This window comes from Orcinus orca, chromosome 13 (genome assembly GCF_937001465.1).
Source record: "Orcinus orca chromosome 13, mOrcOrc1.1, whole genome shotgun sequence".
Taxonomy (NCBI): domain Eukaryota; kingdom Metazoa; phylum Chordata; class Mammalia; order Artiodactyla; family Delphinidae; genus Orcinus; species Orcinus orca.
In genome coordinates this window covers 33,093,558-33,105,587 of record NC_064571.1, presented here as the reverse complement: position 1 = coordinate 33,105,587, position 12,030 = coordinate 33,093,558, and the positions used below count along the sequence as shown (strand labels likewise).

The window sequence follows — 12,030 nt, the reverse complement described above, 5'->3', positions numbered from 1 at the left end:
TGCCCCATGTGATTTGTTTTTATAGCAACATTCTTAGCAAAAGAAGATACCCGTGAGAAGCAATATTCTACATAAATGCTAATGCTGCTGAAATTGCATGAACAAACCCTTTAAACGTGATAAAACCCAAAAATTCTTCAGATTTTAGATTTACCAGAAACAACAAAATGAACATTATAAAGAATCTAGTAACCTAAAACAAACAAAAAACCCTTTCTATTTATTCAAGAACCATGCAACACCCATAATATTTTTTTAAAGGAAATACCAGCAGAATCATATCCTCTGTACTCCAGTCTCTGAAGGCCTTTGATTAGGGTCTCCAAAATTTCTCGTCTCGTGCGAGGAACATGGTAGTTTAAGTAAGCAAATATACCTGCAAATAAACAAATATTTAATAGAAAATTCGAACTAGAGAATCAACATTGGCATAACTATGACAAAAATCTTAATTTTCATAATAATGTCTAAGATGTGCAAAAATGTGAAGCTACAGTCCATCTTTAAAAAAGAAAGAATCTTCACTTCAAATTATTCAAAGGCAATGCAACTTTTTCAAAGCGGAATTTCTTGTAAGTATAAAAGACTGAAGCAAATAAGTCAAAATAAATGTTTAGTTTTTTCAAAGCCGTTTATAAGACTGTTCACTTACCTTCCATCACTGACATTTTAACAACTAAAATTTAATGCTTCAAAACTAACCAACAAATTTGGGGTGTATGGCCTATATACTGAGCATTATTTTTAAAGGAAAACATTTTCTGAACTAAGTATTTTAAGCAATATATGGACCCTCCAAAACTATACAGATGAAATAATTTTTCTTACTTTCAACGACCATGCTATCAATACATTTTAGGAATAAATAACTTATAAATAGCAATGATGTGAAAAATACAATCTAAATAATTTAATCATAGAGAAAAATGGGCTAAAAATATATATAATCATCGTAAGACAAATGGTTTCTCACTTGTTCACCAGATTAGTAAGGGACAAATAACCATAATACACGTTAACGACTCTTGAGAATTCATAGAAAAGGAACAATCATTTGGAAAAGCAAAACTATAAATAAAGGGACTTGTACAACAAGAAGTGATCCAGAAGAGCAAAGAGGCAGTAGAACACAGGTAAAGGAAATCCACATTTCAGGAATAGCAGCATGGAAATTGTCTGAGGTCTTCCATGATTGTGCTTTGGCCAGGGTGGATATAGCTAAAATGTATAAAAACTGAAAATCAAAATATAAAGCAATATAAACTCAAGCTGCTTATTTATGGAAGAACTTTCTTTTTTCTTAACTATCTTACACTATAATGCCACTGATTATTAAGGGGATTAATTCTGTGGGGCAGAACTCTGGAATGACCAGCTTTCATTTCATTTGAAAAGGTATCTTTATTTCTATAAAGAGTTTGGTCTTATCAAAGCATTTCAGCATACAAAAATATCACATAGCTAATATTTGACAAAAAAGCCACCGTAACGTGTATGCTGATCACCATGGTGAGTACAGTGCAATTTTCCCAATCATGCCTTTCAAACAAAAAGGAAATGACATTTTAAAACTAAAATCCAAAACAACCTGAAACAACAGTTTGAACTTTCCCACAAAAGGTGGTACAAGGCCAGACTCATAGAAATCCTATATTCATTCATATTTTTAAAAATTATAATTGTAAAGATCTATTAAGTTATCATGCACTGTACAAGCATCTCACTTTCACTGCACCACAACACTGCATGAGGTCCGGGGGTTTTGTTGTTATTGTTGGTCCTTAATAAAGTATCTGTAATATGAAAAAACTAAACCAATAACCCAATTGTAAATCAAACTTTTATGTGTTCTACCCTTTTCCCCCCATGGGTCACTGACCTTTGATAAAGATTAAATGCACACAGAAAACTATCAGCCCCAAATAAGTATTCTATTAGCTCATTAATGGACAATACACAGAATATAAATATTTTCCCAAAATAAAACTTTAAATACACTAAAAGAGGAACTTCCCTGGCGATCCACTGCAGGGGGCATGGGTTCAATCCCTGGTCAGGGAACTAAGATCCCGTATGCCGCGCGACGTGGGCAAAAAGAAAAAAGGAAAAAACAATGTGCTAAAAGAACACTGATTCTCAACTAGTCTACTCTCCATCACTGTGATTAGCATCAGCTAAATAATCTGCTAAAGGAGGATACAGTCTAATTCATCTGAAAGTCATTAACTAATACAACATATTACACTGTCAAAAATTCTTTGCAGGCTGAGGTCTCTGGAAAGCCTTGAAGACGAAGTCCAAATCCCAATAATGCAGCACATCCAGAAAAATTCACTACTAAATATCATTTCTCCCTTTTTTTTAAGAAATGTAATTCTTTTTTTTTTGAGATTTTTTTTAATTGAAGTAATATTGGCTTGAACATTATATGTTTCATGTATATAACATTATATTTCTACTTCTATATACCCTGCATACTCTGTTCTCTGTTTCTACATTCTTGGTTTTTTCTGGTTTGGTTTGTTCATTTAAAGAAATGTAATTCTGGAATCCCCTGGTGATCCAGTGGTTAGGACTCTGTGCTTTCACTGCTGAGGGTGCAGGTTCAATCCCTGGTTGAGGAACTAAGATCCCACAAGCCTCGCGTTGCAGCCAAATAAAAAAAAGAAAAAGCAATTCTGATGGTATAAGTAATACATTCAGAGAATTAAAGATTAAATATAATAATCAAATACCAATTTTTTTAAAGCAATTTAAATGCTAATGACAAAAAACAACTGTTTTTAAGACAAGTTATAGACTCAACACATTTTTACAAGAAAATTCAGAGTGATGCAATATTAAATTCACTATCTTCAATACAAGTAATTCAACAACAGCCTTCAATTTTGATATTATTTCTAACTTCAATCTCCCTGGTTTACATTAGCTTATTGTGTGAATCTTGAGATCCCGAGTACAATTTTATACGGAAAGAGGTATTCTCTAAACCAGTATCCCTCTCCAAACAAACTTAAATTGTAACTACTTGATAAACTAATAAAATTCACACTAAACATTTGTTAGCTCATAAAAGTTTCTTGCGCTGAAGAAATCCTGCAAATTCTTTAACTCGTGTCCCCGAAGCTTTCCACTATACCACCCGGCCTCAGCTTCCCCTTCTGCAAAATGAATGGGCTTGACTGAGAGACGGTAAAATAAGTTTCACAATAAGTGCCAACAGGTTTTTAATTGGTATTGGCTCTAGAGAGCACCTCTGAAGAGGATTCAGTGACCCTGTCTCTCATACAGGAAGGAAAGCCATGACTGGTTAGCAACTTCTATTACACGAGGAGTCACAGCACAGGGGCCAAATATTTCCTCCCTCTGACATCTGAGGACACCTGCAGTGCCCTCCAGCTTGATGTTCTATGGTTTTTGAGGATTCTTCTTTGATTGCTATAGAGATTGCTATATGCTAAGCATGCGGTACCTTTTAATACCTCTACAGACTGTACTCCTCTGGGCCTCAATTCTTTGTTCTGACAATTACATGATTTGTTCTGTGTACACTGTATTAGCAAATTAAAGCTAGAAACCTGGTGGAGGGCCTTAGTATTTTCAGAGTATATCATTAAGAATTAATAAAAGCAAAGTAACATATAAAATATGAGGACATTTTTCTACAAAACATTTTTCTACAAAACATTTTTCTACATTTTCTTATTATCACACCTAAGATAATGCTCTAGTTCATCTAATACAATGTTCATATATTCACATTTTCCCTATCAACAAAAATAAATGTCTTTTACAGCTGATTTGTTTATTCCACAATATAATAAAGGATCACAGCTCACATTTGATTGTTATGTCTCATAAGTCTCTTTGACTCCAGAATGGTCTCCCCTAATGCCCTGTTTTCCTCTAAGACACTGACTTACTGATAAGCCAGGAGCAATTTTCTTGTTGAATTTCTCACCTCTGGCTTTGCCTAATTGATTCCACACTGTGTGGTCTAACCAGTTCCTCTATTCCTTGTATTTCCTGCAAACTGGAAGAGAAAACGAAAGGCTTGACTGATTTAGGTTAAAACTGAGGGACAAGAATTATTCACAAGTATGTATGTTTTTTATATTGTCTGGTGACTCCCTATTAGTGATGCTAAGATTCATCACTGCTTTAAGGTAAAGACAAACAGATCACTTAGCCTGTGATATTCTGAAAGCATCCTCACAATACTTTCTAGGACTTCAGATATTGACAGCATTGATTTTAAGACAGTCATATTTTCTTTCTTTGTGGTCCATATATAAATGGTACATCTCCCAATAAGCGGCATCTTAGATTCGATGAAATACCATATATCAATTCCAATTCAAAACCTGCCTTTTCCTTGATAGAGGAAGCACCACTGTTACCAATAATCATTACTGTCATTTATTTTGGTTCACTATTGGAACAAAGAAAAGGGGAAGGGGAGGAATTGAGGAAGAAGAAGTAGGAGCAATATTTCTCCTTGCATAACCAGGCAGGAACTAAAAGGAATAAAAGGATGACACATGTAGAGAAATTTTCTAAGATCAAAGTAACAGAGCTGGGAGAAGAAAGTTATCCCTGGTTAGGAAAATGAAAGATAAAGAGGTTGAATCTGTCAGTTTTACAGAGCAGCCCCTTGAGAGCACAGCTGGCCCACTTGTACAGATTAGTGGGTTATCTGTAATCTTGGGGTAGCTGGGAAAATATAACAGCAAATAATTTGCCAATCAGACATGCAGGGCATGTTTACAGGGTAGGTATTCATAACTCAAAATGGTGCTTATTAGAGTAGCAATCCCTATTTCAGGTCTTTGATTTGTCTTATCAAACTTCACAATAAATAGTACTGCTTAAGGTAACTACAAAAGACTAAAAATCAACTCTCCACCACTCTTCAGTAATTGCTCCAATAACACAAACAGTAGTTGTATGGAGCACAGGAGACTTTCTACTCCCAAATCAGCTTGTGCTTCCAAAGTACAAATTTTCTTATTCATGTAATACACTTGGAATAAATATCTCCCTAACTGAAGCAAGGACTTGCACCTACAGGCATCACTCTCAGAAAACGGCAACTTAAATTCAATGACATAAAAGCACTTTTGAACACCTTGCTTAACAAGATATTCAGACATGACCTAGATCACAGACTTGACACATCTGGTTAAAAGCAATCTAGCTGTAGGCAAAGACTATTAAATCTTATTGAAATGAAAACTGAATGCAATTTAGCTGACCAATCAAATTATTAAAGTTCCTATGTCTGGTTGAATTTATGTTCTTACAAATAAAAAATTTTACATTTTTTGAGGTATAGTTGACCTGCAATATTATATTAATTTCAAGAAGAAATTTTGCTTTTACATATTTTTTCACTTGACAACTTCAATATTCTGATGAAACCCTAGACATTGGAATTTATCAATATTAAGTGTTCAAATTCCTTCTGTAAATTTTATACCTTCTGAAACAGAATCCATCTACAACGCTACTTAAGTTTCATTTAAAAATCTTTTCTTATAACCCAAGTTACAAATTATCATCGTTAAAGATTCAAATAACACAAATCCTACAGAATGAACTGTGAAAAATCTCCTTTTTCTACCTCCACACAGGAGATAACCACCATTAACCCCACACACTGTCCCAATCCTTCAGCTATGAACTTTTCTACATATATGAACTCAGATGTACATGGTTTTATAGGTTTTGGTTTTTTTTAACCAAATATGATAATATATTATCATAAATATGATAATATACATATTGCTCTGTAGTTTTTTCTCTTAAGATGTTGGAGATCTTTCTATATCAGTACAACCCATCTACCCCAGTCTACGGAAGGTTGCATAATAAAAATAGTCCATAATAGATTTCTCATATTTTACCTAACCATTTACCTATTTATTGAGGTTTTCCTAACTCTTTGTAATTATAAACAATTCTGCTATTAAGGTTATACACACCAACTATACACTTGCCATAAAACATAGTCAATACTATAATTATAGAGGCACATCCTACAGGTAAGATTCCTTTAAAAGAAGAAATATTTGAGATAACATTTCCTACAACCCTAAAAACACAAAGAAAAAGTTATATGGAGTGACACATGAGAAATTTCAATTATTTGTGTGTTTTTTTAATTGTTCAAAATCTTTTTCCTATTTACAAAATGCTGGTTCAAGTGCCTCCTACTTTGTTGTAAATAAATGGGGCCACTGGAAGGAGCTCTGTAACACTTCTCTCTTGCATATTTAGCATCCTGGAACTCAAAGCACTGTTTAAACACTGACATCTCTAATTATACACTCCCTCACAGTCTACCTATATCATCATCTTTCCCGAGAAAAAGCATGCACTTTCTGCTCACACACCTTTAAACATTCCATCTCTCCCACTTCTCTCTCATCAATCACATCAGACCACAATTTTTCTTCATGCTGCCAAGCCAGCCCCTCTGGGCCCATTATACTCTCACCCCTGTGTCCCTGAGCACTCCTATAGTGAAGTCCATCCATTTCAGGTCATCCATTTATCTCAGGTCCACTTTCATGGGGGCCCTCCCAACTGCTGACCAATCCTGCTAATTCACTGCTTGTCTAAATTTTACACTTCCCCCAGATATTATTCTAAAGTCTAGAATCTAGACTACTCTCAAACCCCCATTTCTCTCTTCCCAGCCTCTTTCTCATTTTCAGTACATTCTTCCTTTATAGAATTGAAGCCTTCTTCTTCATCTTAACAGTATAATACCCTATAAGCCTATCCTTCCTATAGACTGAAAATAGAGAAACATATTCCGCACATATTCCCTGAACCAGCCTCTCCTGCTTGTAACTCTTGGTAAGAGATTCCTCAATTTTGTAAATATAGAACTTTTTGTTAACATCAAAATATTTTGAGGATCCTACACAATAGAGGGTTGAATTTTTATTATCCAATGATCTAGATCAACTTTTAGTCAATTTAGAGACAATGCTTAGAGTATGAATCAATCAGCGAACACCTGGCATTAATTTCACAGCTCACACATCAGGAACTCAACTTTTCAACTCTACCAGGGACCTCAGTTTCACAATACTCTCTCTTTTGTTGGTATACATGCTCTCCTCAACACTAACTCAAATCCTTCTGCCTTCATATACGCAGCTTCTCTAACGATTTCTTTATAGCTAAATGCAATTAACTTGTCTCTGCAATATTAAACATGAATGACCTTTTTCTACTCTTGCAGACTCTGTCCAATGCAATATACCACTTTGGAACTCTTCTGCCTCTAACCACTATTCTTTGGCCTCTTTTCCTGGCACTTTTATTTCTTCTTTCAAACCCACTAGCAGTAGTTCTCAATTTATTTCTGACTCCATTCACTGTTGGGCAGAACGTGCCATAAGTGGTATCTCTCGCATTGCACTAGTTCTCTACCAGCTGGCAGCATTCCTCAGCTAAGAGTCCTATCCTAACATCTGGAACATTCTTGGCCTAACCAGTCTCAGAATGTCTATTCATTCCACTTGTAGTCTAGAAAATGGCAATGAAGAAGGACTGTGTATTATCACCCACACCTGTTATATGCATAGTCACTGTTTCCTCCAATCAGACAGCAATTCCCTGAAGGCAATTCCTTTGTTTTAGTCATCTCTCCAAAAGGCAGAGTGCCAAGTACAAAGTGATCACTTCAAATATCTTCATTATTTTTTCTTTTATCAATATTTTTTATTGAAGTATAGTTGACTTACAATGTGTTAATTTCTGTTGTACAACAGTGATTCTTTCATGTATGTATGTATCTATAATATCTATATATTATATAGATAATATCTATATATTATCTATATAATATCTTCTAATACTTTCTAGGTACCTAAAATGTACAGTCAAAAATTCCCAAATAGGACGGGCGCAAGCCGCGGCCAACAGCCCACACCCCACAGACAGGCATGAGACGCTAAGGCTGCTGCTGCTGCCACCAAGAAGCCTGTGTGCGAGCACAGGTCACTATCCACACCTCCCTTCCGGGGAGCCTGTGCAGCCCGCCACTGCCAGGGTCCCGGGATCCAGGGACAACTTCCCTGGGAGAACGCACAGCGCGCCAAGGCTGGTGCAACGTCCCGCTGGCCTCTGCCGCCGCAGGCTCGCCCCGCATCCGCACCCCTTCTTCCCCCTGGCCTGAGTGAGCCAGAGTCCCCGAGTCAGCTCCACCTTTAACCCTGTCCTGTCTGAGCAAAGAACAGACGCCCTCCTGCGACCTACACGCAGAGGCGGGGCCAAATCCAAAGCTGAGCCCCAGGAGCTGTGCGAACAAAGAAGAGAAAGGGAAATCTCTCCCAGCAGCCTCAGGAGCAGCTGATTAAATCCCCGCAATCAACTTGATGTACCCTGCATCTGTGGAATACCTGAACAGACAACGAATCATCCCAAATTGAGGAGGTGGACTTTGAGACCAAGATTTATTATTTTTTACCCTTTTCCTGTTTTTGTGAGTGTGTATGTGTATTCTTCTCTGTCAGGTTTTGTCTGTATAGCTTTGTTTTCACCATTTGTCCTAGGGTTCTATCCGTCCGTTTCTTTTTTTTTTTTTTTTCACTTTTTAAAAAAATTTTTTTCTTCTTAATTATTTTTTATTTTAATAACTTTATTTTATTTTATCTTACTTTATTTTATTTTATCTTCTTTCTTTCTACTTTTTCTCCCTTTTATTCTGAGCCACGTGGATGAAAGGCTCTTGGTGCTGCAGCCAGGAGTCAGTGCTGTGTCTCTGAGGTGGGAGACCCAACTCCAGGACACTGGTCCACAAGAGACCTCCCAGCTACACATAATATCAAATGGCGAAAATCTCCCAGAGATCTCCATCTCAACACCAGCACCCAGCTTCACTCAACGACCAGCAAGCTACACTGCTGGACACCCTATGCCAAACGACCAGCAAGACAGGAACACAACCCCACCCATTAGCAGAGAGGCTGCTTAAAATCATAAGTCCACAGACACCCCAAAACATACCACCAGAGGTCGACCTGCCCACCAGAAAGACAAGATCCAGCCTCATTCACCAGAACACAGGCACTAGTCCCCTCCACCAGGAAGCCTACATAACCCGCTGAACCAACCTTAGCCACTGGGGACAGACACCAAAAACAACGGGAACTACGAACCTGCAGCCTGTAAAAAGGAGACCCCAAACACAGTAAGATAAGCAAAATGAGAAGACAGAAAACCACACAGCAGATGAAGGAGCAAGATAAAAACCCACCAGACCTAACAAATGAAGAGGAAATAGGCAGTCTACCTGAAAAAGAATTCAGAATAATGATAGTAAGGTTGATCCGAAATCTTGGAGATAGAATGGACAATAGAATGGACAAAATGCAAGAATCAGTTAACAAGGACCTAGAAGAACTAAAGATGAAACAAGCAACGATGAACAACACAATAAATGAAATTAAAAGTACTCTAGATGGGATCAATAGCAGAATAACTGAGGCAGAAGAACGGATAAGTGACCTGGAAGATAAAATAGTGGAAATAACTACTGCAGAGAAGAATAAAGAAAAAAGAATGAAAAGAACTGAGGACAGTCTCAGAGACCTCTGGGACAACATTAAACGCACCAACATTAGAATTCTAGGGGGCCCAGAAGAAGAGAAAAAGAAAGGGACTGAGAAAATATTTGAAGAAATTATAGTTGAAAACTTTCCTAATATGGGAAAGGAAATAGTTAATCAAGTCCAGGAAGCACAGAGAGTCCCATACAGGATAAATCCAAGGAGAAACATGTGAAGACACATATTAATCAAACTATCAAAAATTAAATACAAAAAAACCATATTAAAAGCAGCAAGGGAAAAGAAACAAATAACACACACGGGAATCCCCATAAGGTTAACAGCTGATCTTTCAGCAGAAACTCTTCAAGCCAGAAGGGACTGGCATATGTCTATATTTAAAGTGATGAAGGAGAAAAACCTGCAACCAAGATTACTCTACCCAGCAAGGATATCATTCAGATGGAGAAATTAAAGCCTTTACAGACAAGCAAAATCTGACAGAGTTCAACACCACCAAACCAGCTTTACAACAACTGCTAAAGGAACTTCTCTAGGCAAAAAAAAAAAAGAGAAGGAAAAGACCTACAATAATGAACCCAAAACAATTTAGAAAATGGGAATAGGAACATACATATCGATAATTACCTTAAATGTAAACGGACTAAATGCTTCCACCAAAAGACACAGATTGGCTGAATGGATACAAAAACAAGACCCATATATTTGCTGTCTACAAGAGACCCACTTCAGACCTAGAGACACATACAGACTGAAAGTAAGGGGATGGAAAAATATATTTCATGCAAATGGAAACCAAAAGAAAGCTGGAGTAGCAATTCTCATATCAGACAAAGTAGACTTTAAAATAAAGACTATCAGAAGAGACAAAGAAGGACACTACATAATGATCAAGGGATCGATCCAAGAAGAAGATATAACAATTGTAAATATTTATGCACCCAACATAGGAGCACCTCAATACATAAGGCAAATACTAACAGCCATAAAAGGGGAAATCAATGGTAACACATTCATAGTAGGGGACTTTAACACCCCACTTTCACCAATGGACAGATGATCCAAAATGAAAATAAATAAGCAATCACAAGCTTTAAATGATACATTAAACAAGATGGACTTAATTGATATTTATAGGACATTCCATCCAAAAACAAGAGAATACACATTCTTCTCAAGTGCTCATGGAACATTCTCCAGGATAGATCATATCTTGGGTCACAAATCAAGCCTTGGTAAATTTAAGAAAATTGAAATTTTATCAAGTATCTTTTCCGACCACAATGCTATGAGACTAGATATCAATTACAGGAAAAGATCTGTAAAAACTACAAACACATGGAGGCTAAACAATACACTACTTAATAATGAAGTGATCACTGAAGAAATCAAACAGGAAATTTAAAAATATCTAGAAACAAATGACAATGGAGACACGATGACCCAAAATCTATGGGATGCAGCAAAAGCAGTTCTAAGAGAGAAGTTTATAGCAATACAATTCTACCTTAAGAAACAGGAAACATCTCGAATAAACAACCCAACCTTGCACCTAAAGCAATTAGAGAAAGAAGAACAAAAAAACCCCAAAGTTAGCAGAAGGAAAGAAATCATAAAGATCAGATCAGAAATAAATGAAAAAGAAATGAAGGAAACGATAGCAAAGATCAATAAAACTAAAAGCTGGTTCTTTGAGAAGATAAACAAAATTGATAAACCATTAGCCAGACTCATCAAGAAAAAAAGGGAGAAGACTCAAATCGATAGAATTAGAAATGAAAACGGAGAAGTAACAACTGACACTGAAGAAATACAAAAGATCATGAGAGATTACTACAAGCAACTCTATGCCAATAAAATGGACAACCTGGAGGAAATGCACAAATTCTTAGAAATATACAACCTGCCAAGACTGAATCAGGAAGAAATAGAAAATATGAACAGACCAATCACAAGCACTGAAATTGAAACTGTGATTAAAAATCTTCCAACAAACAAAAGCCCAGGACTAGATGGCTTCACAGGCGAATTCTATCAAACATTTAGAGGAGAGCTAACACCTATCCTTCTCAAACTCTTCCAGAATATAGCAGAGGGAGGAACACTCCCAAACTCATTCTATGAGGCCACCATCACCCTGATACCAAAACCAGACAAGGATGTCACAAAGAAAGAAAACTACAGACCAATATCACTGATGAACATAGATGCAAAAATCCTCAACAAAATACTAGCAAACAGAATCCAACAGCACATTAAATGGATCATACATCATGATCAAGTGGGGTTTATTCCAGGAATGCAAGGATTCTTCAATATACGCAAATCAATCAACGGGATACACCATATTAACAAATTGAAGGAGAAAAACCATATGATCATCTCAATAGATGCAGAGAAAGCTTTTGACAAAATTCAACACCAAATTATGATAAAAACCCTG

At 36.5% G+C, this 12,030-nt stretch overlaps 1 protein-coding gene across 3 annotated transcripts in view; it reads right to left on the bottom strand.

Moving 5' to 3' along the window:
* Nucleotides 1-12,030, bottom strand: part of GFPT1 (glutamine--fructose-6-phosphate transaminase 1) — a 75,227-nt gene that overhangs the window by 57,541 nt on the left and 5,656 nt on the right. For all 3 annotated transcript variants that reach the window (XM_049696404.1, XM_004277023.3, XM_049696405.1), the window contains exon 2: nucleotides 269-376. In XM_049696404.1, the coding sequence (XP_049552361.1) occupies nucleotides 269-376 (108 nt within the window). The remainder of the gene's footprint in view (nucleotides 1-268; nucleotides 377-12,030) is intronic.